General features: G+C 50.2%; 2 protein-coding genes across 5 annotated transcripts in view; one reads left to right on the top strand and one right to left on the bottom strand.

Moving 5' to 3' along the window:
* On the bottom strand, positions 1-15,342 carry LOC117886667 (uromodulin-like). Of its 3 annotated transcripts, none has more exons than XM_034788675.1 (9): positions 14,989-15,342; positions 10,391-10,457; positions 9,602-9,769; positions 8,054-8,259; positions 6,153-6,310; positions 4,972-5,217; positions 2,490-2,649; positions 1,533-1,677; positions 1-134 (listed from the first exon to the last, which is right to left on the bottom strand). In XM_034788675.1, the coding sequence occupies exons 1-9, from the start codon at positions 14,992-14,994 to the stop codon at positions 43-45; spliced, it is 1,248 nt and encodes a 415-aa protein (XP_034644566.1). In that variant the 5' UTR covers positions 14,995-15,342; the 3' UTR covers positions 1-42. The 3 variants fall into 3 exon arrangements, with proteins under 3 accessions (XP_034644566.1, XP_034644564.1, XP_034644565.1); XM_034788673.1 differs by lacking the exon at positions 14,989-15,342 and adding an exon at positions 12,045-12,141; XM_034788674.1 differs by lacking the exons at positions 1-134; positions 14,989-15,342 and adding exons at positions 1,275-1,352; positions 12,045-12,141.
* DRC7 (dynein regulatory complex subunit 7) overlaps positions 13,818-19,087 on the top strand; it is a 25,358-nt gene continuing 20,088 nt past the window's right edge. For both annotated transcript variants that reach the window (XM_034788670.1, XM_034788671.1), the window contains exons 1-4: positions 13,818-13,882; positions 16,065-16,211; positions 16,811-16,985; positions 18,238-18,363. In XM_034788670.1, coding sequence (XP_034644561.1) covers positions 16,084-16,211; positions 16,811-16,985; positions 18,238-18,363 — 429 coding nt within the window. In that variant the 5' untranslated portion in view covers positions 13,818-13,882; positions 16,065-16,083. The remainder of the gene's footprint in view (positions 13,883-16,064; positions 16,212-16,810; positions 16,986-18,237; positions 18,364-19,087) is intronic.

The following is a 19,087-nucleotide window of genomic DNA, read 5'->3' on the forward strand; positions in this document are numbered from 1 at the left end:
AAGTGGCAGGTTTATTTAGAAATTGTGCTCTCTGGACATCACTCATTTCCTCATGGCTTTAGCTATAGCAACGAGAACGAAGAGGCCGGCTACGATCAGCGTTACCAGGGCACCAGGAATCCACAGCTGTGGCCCTAAAAAAGAAAGCAGTTACATTACTGGTTCTTCCTTGTGTTCCTTAGTAGAGAGCCTGCCACTGCAGTAGGCCTGGGAAGGTGGGGGTCACTTCTCGTGACATGCAAGACCCACCATGGCTGCCGCTCTCTGCACCAGTGAGTAGGACACACTGCATTGCAGCAAAGACACTCAGCCCATAAGACCTGTGTACTTCAGGGCTGTCTCTGAATTGGGGCTGATTTTTAGCAATTTGAGTTTTAGGTAGATGGCTCCCAAAATTGGGAGTTTTCAAGGCATTTTGTGTGTGTATACACCAGGGCCAGCTCCAGGCACCAGCCCACCAAGCTCGTGCTTGGGGTGGCACCTGGAGGGGGGCGGCGTGGCACTCCGGCCCCCGGGGAGAGCGGGGCCACAGCTGGGCTCGCCGACCTCCCCCCGGCGCCCCCCCCCCCAGACTTCTCCCTGTGCTCTGGCCGCCGGGGGGAGAGCAGAGCCCCCACCGGGGGCTCCGGCCACCCTCCCCCTCTCCCCCTCCCGCAGGCGGGGGGGGGGCGCGGCCGGCAGCTTTTTTGCCTGGGGCGGCAAAAAAGCCAGAGCCGGCCCTGGTATGTGTACACACACACACACACACACACACACCTACCTTATTACACTCCTAGTCATCTTTTTGTAATGTTTGCCAGTGCACATTAATGTAGGATGGCTTCAAATGTTACAACACCCTCAGGTACCTTGGTGTGCATCAGCAGGGTCTACACAGACCAATTCACGCACAGTGTGCTTTAGAAGTCACATCCCTGTAGTCTGCATTACTGCTCCGTGTAGACAAGCTCTTTAGGTACAAATCACCATTTCCAGCATTATTGGATAAACCGAGATTGTTTTTTGGATCTGGATGTTTTATCAGCATTGGTCAGTTAACACCGAAAATCTGAAGCCCTGATCTTAATCAGTCCCTCGCTCCTAACATTTAGGGTCAGATTCTCTGGAGAGCCCAGCACCCACCAATTTTCAAAAGCACTTAGCATGCTGAGCACCAAGCTCTTGAAAAACCTAGCTCTTAATCACTCCCTCTCTGGATTCGACAGGCTTCCTGCCATCAGCTCCCCTCCTCCAACCCATTCCCTGGTCTTCCCAATGACTGTGCTGTGGTAGACGTCTGGCCTAGGAAGAGGCAGATAAGGTGGGGCAGACTAGGCTCTCTGTACACATTCTACATCTTGAGACTTCTAGTCCTGCAGAAGGCAACATAGGAGCATTGAGATGTGACAGGCTGAAAGACCCTGAACTGCCACATTGCAGGGGAGAGATCTTAGCAGCCTCCTTTAATGGCTATATGTAACAGGAGGCAAGTGTGATTGGACAGTTCCTACTCAACTGGCTTTGTACAGTTATCCAGGATGGGACATACGTACCCCAAAGGTCCTGCAGTTTTGTCCCCGACTCAGCATTCCGTGCTCCAGAAAGGGGAGAGGCGAGGAGATGGATGGGTCCATAAGAGACAATCTTCTTGTAGTCCTCCTCAAGTGCCCTCTTGCTCTTCGACTTCCTGGGACATTGCTGTGAGCGGAACAGAGGGAAGAAAGCTAGGGCATGGGGCAGGATGGGACTCTTGCTTTTTCTTCTCCTGTGCCGTGTAGGAAGAGCCCTTCCTCTGAACATCAAGCCCAACTTACTGGCAGTGAAAAGCCTCCACTTGCATGGTCCCAGGAACCTTCTACAAGCTACGGGAGATATTTTCAGTTCATTTATCCAGCAGCCAGGCAGACCAACGAACTGGATGGACCCAGCTATCATTAAAGGGGAGGTTAAAGTAAAAGCCCTCCATAATGTAATCCTGGAGCTCTGAGGGAAAGGAGAAGAGGCCCTCCATCACTGGGCAGCTGCCCCTTAAGAGGAAGCAACGTCGTGCTCGGTTCTTTCTGGAAGCAAGGAGAGCCAGAGAGCTGCTGAAAGAACTGGGGCAAATCTGAGACCCAGCGCAGACTGTCAGCTCTTTGGGGGCAGGGCCAGTCTCTTTGGTCTGCGTTTGTACCCTGCCTAGCACGGTGGGGTCCTGGCCTGTGACTACAGCTGCTAGGCACTGTAGTAATGCAAATAAATAACAGACAGTGATAAGGGCCCTTAATGGGGCCTCAGTGACTTCTGCAGAAGTGCTCTCATGCGCAGGTCCCACAAGGGAAGCAAGTCCTAGAGAGCAGGTCCAATGGGTCCTTATTGTTCAGTGACAGTTCCACAGGGAGAGGCCTGTAGCCAGCCCTTAGCTGAATCCAGTGTAGGGTCACAGCAGAGTCCTCAGCCGCAGCTAAGGCAGCTCAGAGGAGAAGACTCCAACAAGTCCTGCTCGCAGCGCGGGGCAGAGGGGACCTCACCTTTGCACAGGGCTCGGGGCCATCGGGGAGGCACAGGCGTACTCGGCAGTGCAGGAACACCTCCGAGTAGTTGATGAATTGGAACATCTGGAAGCTGAACTTTGCCACGGTGCTGTTTCCGATGCCATTGATGTACATCACGGTCTCATCACGGGGACACCTGTGGGGGAGGGGGAGAGGGAGTCCAAGAGCCAAGTCAGGCTGGGGAGTTTTACACCCCGAGATGTCAGCAGTGGCAGTGCAGCGCATGGTCTTTCAGTGGAGAAGGCTTTGCCCTTGAGATGTCTGGCTTTACGCAAGGGGGTCAATGTAGCTGCCAGATGCAGTCTCAGGTAAAGGTCGGGGACTTTAGAGGGAGGAAGGATGCCAGCATTGACAGGAAATGGTTTTGGACAAAAATGCAAATTTGTTTTCAAATCAAAAATGTTAGCCCTTGTTTCTCCCCTCCCTCCCCACCCCCCGCCCCATCCATTTTCCTCCCCTTCCCCACCCCCTGGAAGGACCAGGGAAAAAGAGACCTTAAGACTTGCACGTCTCCCCCCTGGAAGAATTTTTTTAAATTTGAAACCGAGAAGAGTTTCAGGTTTTTCCACAATGCTGAATTCTGACCAGCTGTGATGTCTGGGTTAATTCCGTATCTGAACTCTGCCAGAAAGCCGCTTCCCCTTTACAGATGATACGTGATGAGCAGGAAGCAACTAAGGTGATGTTTCCTTCAGAGCAGCAGTTGCCCAAGTGTGTGCATCTCTGTGGGGCAGGGTGCTCCTTGTTCTACCTGGGAGTTTCATTGCCAAATCACTCCCTGCCCATAGTTGGGGGAGGAAAGGAATGGTCTTTGCCCAGTCCCACCTTACAGCAGCAAGGAAAGATTCTCTTCCTCCCAACAGCCAAGGAAGTGATAACGCCTCTATAGATCAGTAGATCTCAAAGCACTTTAAAATAGTATCCTTTCCCAGACCTGCTTTGTACAGGGGGAAACTGAGGCACCGAGCGGGGTAGTGACTTGCCAAGGTCACCCAGCAGGTCATTGGCAGAGCTGGGAATTGAATCCAGGTCTCCTAAGTCCCAGTCCAGTGCTCTGGCCACGCTGCCTCGGATGAAAGGCTGGTGTATCAAGGATGCTGCATCAGTGCCTGGGGGTTCTGCATCATCGTGGCATTGTGGGGCTCTCTGCAATTCTATTAGTGGTTTGCGTGCCCATAGCTCAAATTGCTTTAATTGGGTCACTGTTCCCTGAACAGAAGTTGGGTACATGTCCCCTGCAGGCCTGTGCCCCATAGTTTTAACTACAGTCCTGCTAGACCATGTGCTGGCTCTCAAGCTGCATGGGACAATAACATGCACCCCAGTCCTCATAGTAACGTAGGGCTGGAAGGGACCTCAAAAGATTATCCAGTCCAGCCCCCTGTATTGAGACAGGACCAAGTAAACCTAGACCACCCCGACAGGTGTTTGTCCAACCTGTTCATCACTGGAGGTTTTTAGGAGATTCCACAACCTCCCCGGGTAACCCGTTCCACTGCCTCACTCTCCTTATCCATGCAAGAGAACTCAGCAATGGGCTTATTTATATTCCTGATGCTCTCTGGGGAGGTAGCTCCATTCCAGAATCTGGTCAGGTTGTGAATGTGACCAGAAACTCATCCTTTTTTGGGAGTCTTAATTTCCTGCATCCTCCTCTGGGACACGAAGCTACATCTCAGAGTAACACAGACTAGAAGCTCTTCCGGGTTCAGGCTGCCTTTTGAAATGTAGTTCTACGAACAGCTGTGCAGAGTTACCAAGAAAGCGACCATCTCTGCCAGACTTTGCAGTGGTGTTTGTACAGCACCTGCCACAGCAGAGTCCTGGTCCATGATGGGAAGGGGAGCTTGATTATTATGAACCAACAAGGAAGTTTCTTGGGGACAACTTGCACAACGCAGCTTTAAACCAAGACAGGTTGCGTTTATTGCATGAACACTAGAGCATACTAGACTGGTGGCCAACTGGCCCATGCCACAGTACTGCCAATCAGTGGGCCTACCACCCATCGGTGCTGGGATGGGGAAGAGATTGAGGGAGCGAGCACTTTCTCCCACATATATGAAAGATGGGACATGCTCAGGAGAGAAGCCGGCTTCTCTTTTGTTGGGCCTTCTCCCCAGAATTGTTTTGGGATCTGAGGATCTCAAGAGGAGGAGTGACTGATCTAATGAGGAAGTGTGGGAGGAAGAGGTGGGTTTTGCACTAAGCTCCGCATGCCACATGGTTAGCGGTCATTTACATTTCCCTGCCAGGCAATTACAAAGTCTTGACATGGCTCCTGTGGTCATAGCCAGCCAGTGAAGACTTGACAGCTTGTCACTCCCATGGAGTGGTCATGGCAACCTGGACCTGGATTCCTCCCCTCCTGGAGTTACCTAGCATCAGGGCCAGTAAAGCACATGGCTTTTCCCCCTGGCGAGGAGCCTGGGGGGGGCTCAAACCCCACCGCTCTTACCCCTTCACAATGAGCTGGTGCTGCATGTCATGGCTGGGGTCCGCCGACGGGGTGGCCCAACAGTCCTCGACGCTCAGCAGGAAGTACCGCACCTGGCTCTGCCCTTCCAGCTGCAGCAGGATGTAGAGGAACTCCGACAGGGGGAGGGCCGGGGGCTGCTGCTGGTAGGGCTGCAGGTAAGCCGAGGTCTCGTACAAGGCCATGGTCACGTTGAACTCCCCCTCTTTGACCACAAACTTCACCAGCCTAGGAGGAGATCAGGGAGACCAGGCCCAGAGTTAGAAAAAGGCAGGATGGAGGAGGCCACCAAGCATCCAATTGCCGGCGCTTGCAGACAGATCCCCATGTGCCACCAGCTCCTGCCCACGGGGAAGCCCATCTGTTGCCCTCCTTACAGCCAGGGCCCCATTGCCAACCTTTAGCAAGTCATGCATAGTTCGCTACCTGCCCTGTGAGAATGGAAAGAGCTGCCTCAGTGGCTCTTCTGCATAAGAGCAGCTCCCATCCAGGCTGTCCTACTGGGGTATCGAACAGCAACATCCGAGAAGAATGCCCTCAAGACGTCTCCCAGGAGGCTCTCTCCCTGACACACCAAGCAGCGGGGAGTCTGATGGGGTCACCGTCCTTTGTGAACTGCAAGCTAGTTTATTTGCAGTGGTTGGGCAGATAGAAAGGCAGGAATCGGATGGCACACACCTCTGGGAACGTCTCAGTTCCCTGCAACATGTGCTACTGAAAGCACAGGCCCCTTCAGGCAAGCTGTCCAGTGCAGTAGGGGGCCGGAAGGCTGCTCCCAGCCAGTCCAAGTCAGGCATTTAAGGCCACTTCTGTGCAAAGTGAGGGCAAAGGATCTTGATGTGACATAGCTCTCAAAGCTCACCAGCACCTCCTGGTGGCCTGGCTAATCTTCATCTCATTGACAGGAGCTATTTTTACAGCTGCTTTACATCCTTCAATGGCTTGTAAATATGAGAGACCTATTTTTAGAGGTGCCACACACCCACTGCTCTTATCGGCTTCAGCTGGAATTGGGGGGTTCAGCACCACTGGGGATCAGGCCTTAATCAACCAGCTTCACCAGTGAAACTCCGCCACCTGAGAGCTGAAGGAGGGCAGCCAACGAGCATTTCGTATAGGAGGGAAATGCCTGTCCAGAGGAGAGAGAAAGACCAGCAACTCACGTGTCGATGGCAGTAAGGGAGAAGGGCAGCTGGACCACCCGCTCATAGGAGTAGATGCAGGAGAAATGCACTCGCACAAGGCTGCTTCTGGAGATCACGCCCGTGGCCTCCATGTCGGACTCCATCACGTTGGTGTAAGACACGTGTGACCTGTTTTGCTGACATGGGCGAGAAAGAGTATTTAAGTCCTGTCTTCATGCCAGGAACATGTCTCTGCACTCAGCCTGGCTTACCCCATCCTGCCTGCAGCAAGGTGCTCAGGGACCCAGTCAGAGCTAGCTATAGGTCAGATAGCACAGGTAATGCAGCAGATAGAAGGCACTGCCTGTTCCTTGAGGCTTCCACCCAAAGCCCACAGCCATCAGCTTGTGTGCACAAACAGGCCTCTTGTTCTGGGGGTCCAGCTGGAAGCACCCAAGCACCCATTGATTTCAGCTGGAATTTTTGGGTGCTCATCCGAAGAGGCAAGTCTCAAGTTCAGCCTTTAATTTGTGTCATCTGTTCCCCATTAAGGGAGATCTCTGTATTAAGACAGCACGGTATGTAGCAGATTGGTAGTGGTATGTCTGTAGATATGGTTTAGCATGTAGCACCAAAACAGATCACAGACCTTCAGCTAATCCACACCCCATTTGTGGCAGGGTACAGAACCCAGGACCTTGGACTTGAGAAAGAGCCTCCTATATCTTGAGATTGAGGAAGATCTCCATTAGCTGGCAGAAGGAAGGCTCTTGTTCTGCAGTCCAGCCACCAGAACGGGACACAGTCCTGCTATGACACGGAAAGTTGGCAGCGATCACAATATTCGGGGCCTAGCAGGCCTATTTGAATCGCTAACCTAACCGATGACTAGTGGGGAAAGGTCGATGAATAGTCAATGGATTGGTTACATGAAAGTGTTTAAGAGAAGATGCGAGAAGGAGACCAAGTCGGATTTAAACAGAAAGCATCTGCTGATACCATTCAAGGACCACTCAGATTAAAATAATGAGGGGGGGGCGTGTCTGGTCTAAAGCAGGAAAGGGACTACCATTCCCAATTTAGAATCGAATAGAATTAACTCTTTCTTCCCCACCAAGGACTGGTTGACTCAATAAGAGGCTTTAACCCATATTCTGTCTCCAAAAAGGGACTTTGTTTGTGCAAAACAATTTCCATTTTAATGCTCTTCAACTTGTTTTGAGTTTTTCCTTTCATATATTTCAATCAATAAAAAGTTCTAATCTTTGGCATTTGCACTGCTGTTGTAGCCATGCTGGTCCCGGGACATTAGAGACGCTAGGCCGGTGCGGTAATACCGTCTATTGGAAGAAATTCTGTTGGGGAGAGAAGCTTTTGACCTACGCAGGTCTGAAGAAAATCTCTGTATAACTTGAAAGCTTGTCACTCTCACCAACAGAATTCGGTCCAATAAAAGTCTCTTTAATAATCTGTGACACAAATTGTCTAGAGTGTTTGCCATGATGCTAAGCAGGTGGAGGACTCTGCCTACCAATTCCCGGACCTTGGTTAATACTATTGACTGTAGGATTGTGACTGGGTTATGTTAGCCCATTTAGTCCATCTTAATACATACAATAGTTGCTGGAAAGACAGTTACTCTCCGTTGGGAAATAGAAACTCAGGACTCCCATACTCTGCTGAAGTAGCCAAGCACTGCCCCCTCACACCCCAACCAACAACTCAGCGGAGGTCCAGAAAGAAGCATTGGCTATGTTAGATGGTGTACACTAGCCACCATACCAGCTCTCTTGAGAAGACTTCCATTTAGAGCTAGGAACTAATGCTAGGAGGCAGAGATAAAACAGGAAGAGCAGAAACACCCCGAACCCCTTCACCACAGTGTCTGGTCTCAGAATGGCTTCCCCCTCCTAATCAGAGACACCCCACGGAGCCTTTACCTGAATCACTGACCCACACAGGGTATGGTTCTCGCCCGTGAGAGTGGCTGCAAAGAAGATTGCTCCAGCCTCCTCCTTTTCAGAGACCTTGCAAGCGCTGTTCTTCAAGTGGACCCGCGCCAAGGGGATTTTCAACACTTCAAACACTTCCTTTCTCACCATCATCTTCATGTGATCTTCCTCACACTGCAGCTTGAGTACCACATCTGGGGAAAAAGCGATCTGCAATAGCCGTAAGGAAGAGGCCTGAAGGAGCCCCACGTCAGCTATGGTGACACCCAGCACCGGTATACAGAGAGCATTCTTCACTTTACTGCTGGCCAAGTATGATTTTCAGAGGCCTGCAAAGGATGCTGGGTGGAAGAGATTGAGAACCCACATGAATCCAGTGGGAGCTTCTCTCTCTCTCTCTAGTGGTTAGACACCAAGAGGTTTCCAAGTCTACTGCTCAGCCTCCAAGCTGAGGGACGTGGCCTTGTAACCCCGGACAGCAGAGGGCTCACACTTGGATCCAGAGGTGCTACATTTAATCCCCGTGACTGATGTCTGTGCAGTCAGTACACTACAGCACGATCACCCCGGCAAGCCCGATGAGGCTGAAGTGCTTCTGCTTCAGACCTTCGTCTAAAGCAACTTTTTGGGGTCACTTTCCTCGAGGGACACTTGACTTTGCTATGCCAGAGTCCATTAGTGACCAAGGGAAGCTATGGGATGCTACTAGACAGTGGTTCTTGGGCTTCCTCCTATAGCGAGGCCCCTGGAATGACAGCATTGCAGTCTCCCCACCTCACCCCACCGCAGAAGTGTCCCTTGCTTGAAAAATGAGGACAGGTTTAGGATTAAAGGGAAATGAACTCTAATACAGTGCTACAGGCTGGAGCTGCTTAGTTACAAGAAGGGAGGGCAGGAGGGCCAGTAGTTTCCTTTCCCCCAGTGCAGGGCTTCACATTTCTTAAGGCCAGATCACCACTGTGACACTCACCATCCTTGAGTCTGAGCACAACTGAAGGGACTCCAGAGAGCAATTCCCAACAGAGAGCAGCCAAGCAAAGGGCTAGCAAATCCTCTCAGTTTGCCCAGTTTTGTTCACCAAGAAAGCCTTGGATTGGGCCATAGCCAGCAGGAGCCATCCTAGCTTGACTGATAGAGGTTTCATCTCTGCAACCAGAGCAGCTCCATGCACCCCTTGCAAGTTCTGCACCATCTGTGATCCACAGACCAGGGTAGCGTGGGAAGGGTTAGAGACCCACCCTTCCTCCCCATGTCCAGACCCCCACTGCCCCCCTGAAAAGTCCACCCACCCCACTCATTGTGCAAGCGTACACACAAGTCACATCACAGGCCCACCCCTTTTTGCACCAGAGATCTGCTGACTCCCACGCCATCCCCATGAAGTTGTTCCTAGTTCAACAAATCCTTTCCTCATGTCAGCTTATAAAGGCACTCACCGGAGTGCAAAAGTCCCCTCCCCCATACTTTCCAAGTGGCTTGAGTAGTGCTCACAACTGCTAGAATTGACACGTGCACCCCAACCATGCCCAGTCCTACCTTGACAGAATGTCCCAGTGAAGCCAGCCTTGCAGGTGCAGTTTGGTTTCTCCTCAACTACCCGGCAGACTCCCTGGTGCTTACATGGGTTCGGAAAGCAGAATCTCGGGCTTCTCTTGGGACGGAGGGCAGCCTCTTCCATTTGGCCAAGGGGCTTCTTCGGATCAGCTACAGCAGAGGGACATGGGTATGTTTAAGTGCATTGCGAATAACTGGCTATAGTGGAGCAAGCTACAGTTAGCCTGTCTCTAAGTCTGAGTCAGTGCTCTGCTCAGCCGTGAGGGGAACGAGTTGCACTTATTTAGAGTCACTGCTTAGATCCCAAGAGAACCTTTACATTAATGGCTGAACTGCCTTGGGACACTACATCTGAAAGACAATGCCTCTTCAGGACCTACCAAGAGGGAACATTCAAGAGTCTGCACTTCCCCTTGTTCAAGCGGAGGTCATTAGCATCCAAATCTCAGTGTGATGAGTGGCTGCTCTCAACTGGTACAGGAGATGGAGAACCTTCATCTCTGGCTTGGCAGGTAAAAAGCTTCCTGCTGACAAGAAGGTGGAAAGATCCCACTTCTGGCCCCAAAACTTTGGCATCCTTAGCTGGGGTGTGTGTGTGCACGCGCTCTTCCACCCCCCAGCCACCCAAATGCCTTCTGCTCTTGGGAGAAGTGACCAGTGCTAATCCTACTCTGGATAAGTAGCTTGAGCACATTCCCAGGTACAGGATTTCACCCTTCTTGGCCTCACTATTCAGCCTCACCCCACAGCCCAGTAAATAAAGAGACTCACTATTGTAGCTCTCACCCCCAGGCAGCCAGAGAGCAGCGAGCAGCAGCAGGCATGTCACAGTCACTTCCTGAAAAGCAAACAGACTCTAGCTTATTTTGATGTCTAACATGCTCATCTGTAGCCTCTGGAAACATATACAGCCATGTAAAAGTCTTCCTGTAGCAGTAGAACGTGCTGACATGTTGAACCTATCTAGAAAGCAAAGTCAATATTGTCTTTGAAGTTCACCCACTCAGAATACTCCGCGTTCCACAGCAAGCATTGCTTTCCTGGGTTTTTGAAGGAGTCTGTTACCCTGACCATCAGTGCTACTAATTCTAATTTGGGATCTCCTGGTCTCCTTTGTACCCAGATGTGTTCTCGGTTGTTATTTTGCCTATCACTGAAGGGTCTGAGCAGCAAAACCTTCCTCAACAGCCAGCCTACAACATACAGGACAAAATCTGGTCCTGCATTAAAGCGGCATCGCCAATAGGGCTACTTCACTGGGCTTGAGGTATCAGGGTCCCCAACTCAGAGGATATGCAGAGAAAAATAAACCCGGACAAGTGACTACAGGCCAGTAGTAACAGCTGAGCACTTGCCATGAAATCACACAGGAGAGGCACCAGGGCAAACAGAAGAGGAAGGAAAGAGTTGTTCCTCCTTAGGAAGTTCACTTTCCACTTTAGAGAGGAGTTCTAATTAAAGTGGTAAATTACAAGCGGAACAGCAGCTTCCCTCAGATCCTTTGAGGCAGCTAAAGAAAGAATGTGGCTTTGAAGGGAATGTACATTTACATCACAAATAAACAGATAAAGGACAAGAAGTCAAGGCCGCCTTCCGCTCCCCAGATCTTACACTCCCAGCTGTCTATTGTAACAGTTCGACAGAGAAGGAGCCATCTCATTGGCGAGCGTGCTAGGAGGCAGTGCGGGCTAGTGGATAGAGGTCTGACTCCATTGCCCCCAGTCATTAACAGCAGGGACAATGCAGGTAAACATAGTCCCCATCCCGACTCAGCAGCATTTTACACCAGCTTTGCCCTCATGTTGTCCATGTCTGCACAAGGCTAAAAATCTAGAGAAGTAGGTTCCACTGTCATCTCTGCCACTGACTTAGGAGGAGACTTTGGACAAGTCACTTGACTTCTGTGCCTCACTTTCCCCATCTGGGACATAGGGAATCATTATTAGAGCTCTAGGAGATCTATGGATGACAGACATAGAAGGGCTGTTAGTGCAGGACTTCTACAGCACTGAGGTAGGCCAAGCTCTAGAGAGGCTAAAAACGCTAGCAGTAAATAGGTGCACTTCTTGGATCTGATTCCCCCACTGCCTTGCACCTCACGTAGCCATTTATACCTCAGCAAAGTCGGTATCAAATGCTACAGTTCTGGTGTGATCGCATCTTGCGCTCACTTTGCCTAAAAGTTAATGGACTTGACAAGGAGAGGAGACTGAGGAATCAAGACCCGTTCTCTGAAGGGAGAACATGGCTACACAAGAAGACATTCTGGAAGCCCTACCAATTGCTTTCAGGAGACAAGAGAAAGACAGTGCTGCCCTCTTGTAAGTTACAATCTAGGAGGAGAAATCCACCACTTCAACAATCACAAACAGAGCCCTGCAGTCCCTGTTTAAAGTGGAGATTTCATGAGCTTTTCTCTACTCACCATTGCCAGACCTGCATACCCTTGCTCACCCACAGCTGTCCACATTTCTCTTTGCCTTGGCCTCGCTGTGCTCTTTATATCATCTTTCAACAGCTGATTCTCCCCCACCCCTCACACTCACACTTCCCCAGTGATTGCATCAGTGCCAATTTAGCCTCCTGTCATTGCTGCAGTGGTGGAAAGGACTCACTAAACGCCAGCCTTCCTATTAGACCGCTCGTCATAAGCACTGACACAACTCACGGCTCTGGGAGCTCACTAATTAAGAGAAGTTTTTGCATTCCTCCCCCCCACACACACATAAATCCTTTTTAATAAAACTAGCCCCTTTCGGATGGGGCTGATCTTTACATAACAATAAGAATATGAAGACCCCACACAGACACAGTGGGATTGAAAACCATATTTACTAACTGGCCACATCTATGCCAGCTACACACAGCTTTCATTATCCTTCTAGTCCTCATGGTTGTGATGAAAAGCTTGAACACATGACGTGAGCGAACCTTAAAGTTCAGAAAACAGAAAGCAAAGAAAAAAAGCCCAACATGTATTACTATAAAAAATGTGATTTTTTTTTAGCCAGTCTCATGATTTTTGCACTCAGGGATCCTATGTGTAACTGCCGTCATCTTGCGCACTGTTAGGAACTGACCCCTGAGCTCCAACAGCTGAAAGCACGAACCTCTACAGCTGGAGTTAAAGGACCAAGTCCCTTGTTCTGCAGTGCAAACACCCTCACCTTTAACTTTAAGCATGTGAGATATCTCACTGACTTCAACAGGACTACTCCTGTGAGTAAAGTTACGGATCTGCATAAGCTTTTGCTAGAGCTGGGGGCCTTACATTTTGCAAAAAAGAATCCAAGTTTTTGCCAAATGAATATTAACAGAAATGTTTTTCATAGATTCCAAGGCCAGAGGGACCACTGTGACCATCTAGTCTGCCCTCCTGTATAACACAGGCCAGAGAACTTCCCGCAGATAATCCCTAGAGCAGATCTAGAAAAACATCCAATCCTGATTTTAAAATGGTCAGTGATGGACAATCCACCACAAACCTTGGTAAATCGCTCCAATGGTTAATTACTCTCACTGTTAAAAAATGTACACCTTATTTCTAGCCTGAATTTGTCTAGCTACAAATTGCAGGCATCGGATCGCGTTAGACCTTTCTCTGCTAGACTGAAAGCCCATTATTAAATATTTGTTCCCCATATAGGTACTTACAGACTGTAAACAACTCACCTCTTAACCGTCTCTTTGTTAAACTAGATTGAGCGCCTTGGCAAGTTTTCTATTCCTTTAATCATGACTCATCTCTGACCCCTCTCCAGTAAATTTGATTTATTCACATTAAAATATCAGTGCAAACAGATGTTAGTTTGGCTGGAAACCCAAATCCAAATACTGCAGGATGTTGCCAGTGCAGGAAGGAATCCTGACAGTAAAACTGACTAGAGGCAAAGGGTGAAATTGACTGGACTAATTTCTCAATCCAAGTGAAATGCAAAAGGTGAACAAATGCATCAATAATAGAAAACAAACATTAGGGCTGAAATTTTCAAAGGCTGGGTTTAGCACAGGCTCAGTCAGTGCAAATTGGCCCAAGCTTTGAAAATTTGCGCCTAGATTTTAAAAGATTTTTCCATTTTCAAAACCTCCACAAGTTCCACAGCAAGGAAACTGGTCTTGCTTATACTGCCAGTCCCAGCCTTACTCTCTGCCCAAGGAACGACTCCTGCCCAAGAAACTACAGCTCCCAGAAGCCTCAGCCTATGGAAGGCGGTTGCCATGGCGAGGGAGCCCAACAGGTCTGGGCGAGCGCAGGAGAAGCTGGTGAGGCCGCTGTTTGCAGAGGGGTGGTTGGGTGGGTGGGTGGGTGGTGAGAGGCCCTGGGGTTGTCTCAGAGGCGGTTGCTCTGCAGTTACACCCGGGGCACTGAGAGATGGAGAACACCTGTGCGCCTGTGTGAGCGAGGATGTGGATGTCTGAGTGCAGGCAAGGGGTGGGATGCCCTATGGGGCAGCACAGGGGACCCCCAGGGAAGGGGCGTCCCAGCGATGGGAGCAGGGGCATGCCCGGGAGGGCAGGGGCCAGGCAGGGCATGGAAAGGTAGGGCCCAGGCCAAGGGGCAGGGAATCAGCCGAAGGCAGGGAGCATTCAGCAGAGGCAGGAGCAAACCCGGGAGCTTTGGGAAAGCGAAAGGAGGATGCTGGGAAAAACTCCTGCCTGGCACGAGGCTCCAGTGGAGTTGTTATACTTGGGAGGGCTGAATTTGGGGGGAGGGGGGTCATCTGTCCGTCACAGGAAAGCAAAACCAGAAAAGCCCAGTGCTCGTGCTGCACGACCCTCAGCAGAGCGGGGGTCTGCGTGGGGCCCGATGAGGTGACCGGGGGCTACTCCCCCCCAGATCACATGGAGCGCATTTTGAGAACAGAAAACCAGGCCATTTTTCGGACTGTGCCCCCAGGGGAGGAAGGGGTGGGCTGGAGGGGGGACGTGAAGAAGGGGGGGGCTGGAGGCTGGGCACTGTGGGAGCATTTGGGAGATGCAAAGGGGTCTACTGGGGTTGCTCCTGACGAGTGGGAGGTTGGGCTCCTTCCGTCCCTCCTTGGTCGCTGCAGCAGACCAGGGTTTAAATGCAGAAGGAACAGTGTTAAACATTTGCACAGGGTAGTGATTAAAGGAGCTGGAAAGAGGAGGGGGAGCTGTGGGGAGCCCCCCCTTCGCCATACTAAGTCCCGTCTTTAACCCCTGGTGCACCGCCTAGCACAGTAGGGTCCTAATCCCTGTCGGAGGCCCCTAGGTGCTGCATCAGTACAACTAATCAATACAAACACTAAGAGGAAAGCTAGGGCAGGGTGGGGAACAGGGGAAAAGGGAGAGTTTCACACACACAGCGGGAGAGTTTGACAAATCTTAGTAAGGAACCAGAGACATACAGTCATGCGGTTGTCAATGGGACGAGCTGGTTTGCTCCGGCTGGATACTCCCCTCTGGCTGGCTGGCTGAATGTAGTCCAAAGCCCAGGGCAGGGAGAGCTCCAGTGAATGGTCCAATGTGAAATCACTCCTTCCTCTCCACCCTTTGTGGGCATTTCTGTCTTATTTCAGTAAATCTCCTCCTCCTGCTGTCTTCGTCCTACGTGCCATTCCCGCTGCCAACCAAAACAACACCAGATAGAGAGAGCGCTTGCGTCTCCATTTTCACTCCTTATCTCCCCAAGCCCCAAAACACACGTTGGGATCAGGGTGAGCTTAAAAAACAAAACAAAAACAAAAACAAGCCTTGGAGATACTTCTGCTGTTCTGCTATTTATTTAGATTTAAAAAGTCCCCGCAATGTACAGCCCGCCTCACAGCACGCTCGGCGCCCTCAGCACAGACTTATCCAACTGAAGGACAGCACATCAGAAATGGCTAAGAGGAAATCCTTTTTCACCAATGCACAGCTAGTTTGTGGAACTCCATGCCACAAGACAGCACCCAGGCCAATTGTTTAGCAGGGTTAAAACAAAAGGAGTGGACATTTATATGGATAACGGGAACCTCCAGAGTTGTCATAGTAAGGATTAAAATGACTAGGTGTTTTGGAAGGGATCTAAACCTTCATGCTTCATGGCAGCAACCAAGTTCTAACTCAAGTGGGTCAGGAAGAAATTCCCCTACGGGCAGGTTATTCCATAGCTGCTTACTGCTGGCCATTGCTGGAGACAGGATACCAGACTAGGTGGATCATGGGTCAGTTCTGCAGTTCCTGTGTTTCTAATCCATCAAAGAAGCAGCAGCCCTTCTGCTTCCCCACTCCCCCAGCCACATCTCACACTAATCAGTAGTCAGCAGACCCAATATGGATTAAAATCATGCCCTATACTACATTTTTCCCTAAGAGGGAATCCCACCCCCAGCCAACTCTGCTTTCCTCATTCCAAACAAATCTGTAGGCAGAGAATAAAAATGTTTCTCTGTTGCCCTTTCTTACCCTTTTAAAATAACCCATGTGAGTGCTTCTCTCCCAGCAGTCCATGAGGGAGCAGGATGGAAGTCCTGCGAGAGCATGGGGAAGAGGAGGAGGAAGAAAAGCAAGTCTTTGTGATTAGTAATGAACTCCAAGACCTGGAAGAGAAGCTGTCAGAGATCCAAGTCCATATCCCAAATGTTGTACCGTAAGTAGGAATCTGTGTGTGTGTGTGAGAGAGACAGACAGACAAGAATACATGACAGACTGCATTTCTGAAACAGCGAAGATGAAATCCATTCTCACCAATGCATAGCTAGTTTATGGAACTCCGTGCCACAAGATAGCACCAAGGCCAATTGCTTAGCAAGATTTTTTAAAAAATCCATTTAGCTGGATAATGGGAATCTCCAGAGTTACCAGAGTAAGGACTAAAAAGACCAGGTGTTTTGGAAGGGAGCTAAGCCCTCATGCTTCATGGCACAAGCCGCGCTCTAACTGGCTCTCTACATTGCATTTTTCGTGTGTTCCCCATTGGATCAGGTATACAGAGATCATAGGAAGATACTTACAGGCCCACTGGGCTGTGCAGCTCACTTGCCATCACTGGGAGCAGCTTAGTTGGGTTTCCTGCCCTCCTGTTTTGAATTGGGCACTTTTCAATATGACCCCAAAGTTATTTAATTTGCACCAACTGCTGGGAAATAATAGAAGAGAGACCCTAGTGGTTCTTCAGACAGGATTAACCCATCTGAATCTCACTATGGTCATTATCCGTTTCTGTTTGCCTCCTCCCGTCGCATGAAGTGAATTTGACTGGAGTTCCATTGACACCTCCCAGTTACCAGCCTCCTACAAGACAAATTCTGCCAAGGAGCAGATGCTGCTGCAACTAGCTGACAATTTCCATCGACAGTATGCGCATCTCTGCCCGGATCGCCAGCCACTCTTCCTCCACCCATTAAATGAGTGTGGAGTGGAGGTAAAGGAACATCTGGAGACAGGGGTGTTGGGGACAACCTGGGTTTGCTTATGATAGCATATGATATGGACTATGTACAATTCTGCACAGTTACTTCTTTCTTTCTTTCTTTCTTTCTTTCTTTCTTTCTTTCTTTCTTTCTTTCTATGCTGATTATCTTTTTATTCATTTGCCTATATTTTTTACTGCAAACATATTTTAGCAGTAGAATTGTCCAAGGGCCAGTCCCATGTGCTCTCTTGCAATAGTCACAACCAGTGCTGAAAACCCACCAATTGTACAGTCAGTGCCCAGGTATGCACCGAGCACCCCAGTTAAACACCCATCCTACCAGGTGTAGTTCCACTAAACCAACTTCACACTTGACACAGCAGTTATACACACCAACTGTATACCTATCGCACTGACTGTATACTCAGCATACAGTACATTTGGGGAACAGAAAAAAGAAGTGAATCAAACTAAAAGAAATACCTGAGTCTAAGAGATCAACTCTGAAGACCCACAATATGCTCAGCCCTCGAGCTCGATCTGAGGCACAAAGTTTAGATCCAGATTTGGATCTTAGTCTGAACCTCTCCAGATGTTGGGTGTTCAAATATGGAGTCCTGTTTGGGCTGGTTATAGAGACAGGCCTGAGCTGCAGAGCTCGCGTCCAGTTCTGGGCCTGTCTCCCCCAAGTTAAGGATGGGCAGATCCAGCATTCAAAATTTTTACTGACAACATGTCAGGCACAACATGTGGAAGCTGGAAACATACAAGCTTTCTATGAACCGTGGCTGCCGGATGTGTAACAATAGGTGTGAGGCTTCCCTAAGATTAGAAGATAGCGGGGAAGGGCCCAATCCAACAATGGGCATCTTGAACTCAACTCCCATTGACTGCCCTGGGAGCTGGCGGTCGGACGCTGCAGCACTCGATCCTAGTTGCAGTTACCCAAGTGCTGAAGGCTTCATGTCCAGGTATATCCCATTGCTCTAGTCCAGCCAGGAAGTGGCAAAGGCAGAGGACAGACAGAGACGTATTTCAGAAGCTATGGTGAGACGGCCTCTCTGCCCACTGTATTTCCCATCTCAGAAAGAGTCAATTGTAGAGCAAGAAGGTTGATCAAACGCTTGCTATATTGTAGAGAGGAGTTGGACATTAGCTCTGGCCAGCTGGCCCCGGAGTCCCTCCCTGTCACCTGCTCTGCGTGCCGCTTTCCGATGGATTCCCCACCGCGTAGCCGCTAACCAACATCCTCTTGCTGCAGAAATTTGTGAGCACCACAGTGCGCCCGACCCTGCAGCCGTACCCGGAGCTGTATAATTGGGACGGCTGTGCCCAGTTCGTCTCTGACTATCTCACCATGGAGCCCCTCTCGTCCCCCATCACGCCGGTAAGAAATGGGCACTTCCTTTGAGTCTTCCAGTTGCCCCCCTTGGCGCATTGGGAGTCCCACATCATTAACAGTAACGGGTTTCTCATCAGGGTATCACACTGGCACAACCCGGGTTATGGAGCTATGACGAGTCTTGCCCTTTGACCCCTCCAGGAGCCTCCTCCCCAAGAGGGCCTGTTAAGAACCCTTTCTTCCTCCTTACTCAGGCAAAACTCCCATTGACTTCAGTGAGCCCTGTGCATGTGCATTATTTGGGCACACGACCATGTTACAGGCATGATCATTTCCCAGCTGCTGAGTGGAGACTCTGGGCCTCCCAAACCTGTCAGCCTTCCCAAGCCTCCAGCTAGCCTACTGGTCCTGATCCTGGTCTCACCCACAACCATGTAGCTCCATTGAAGTGGGCGTGTACAACGCAGATCAGGTGGTGGCTCCTTGCATGCTAAAGCATCAGGCTTCCCTTCCAAGGACCGGGAGGCTGCTTGCCTTGGAGAGGAGGAGCATGTACAGGGACAGAAGCTGGTAGGTCTCGGTGACCCGTTATGAGGCACCTCGATGGGATGTTGTCTCAGCTCCACAGGAGACTTTGAGGCACCCTGACAGAGGCTTCCAGAGGGACTGGGAACACAGTTAGAGATGAAGGATCAGATCCTTAGCTGGGGAGGATCAGCGCAGCCCCACTGATTGCAATGGAGCCACGCTGATTTATACTTGCTGAAGA

This window comes from Trachemys scripta, chromosome 13 (assembly GCF_013100865.1).
Source record: "Trachemys scripta elegans isolate TJP31775 chromosome 13, CAS_Tse_1.0, whole genome shotgun sequence".
Taxonomy (NCBI): Eukaryota; Metazoa; Chordata; order Testudines; family Emydidae; genus Trachemys; species Trachemys scripta.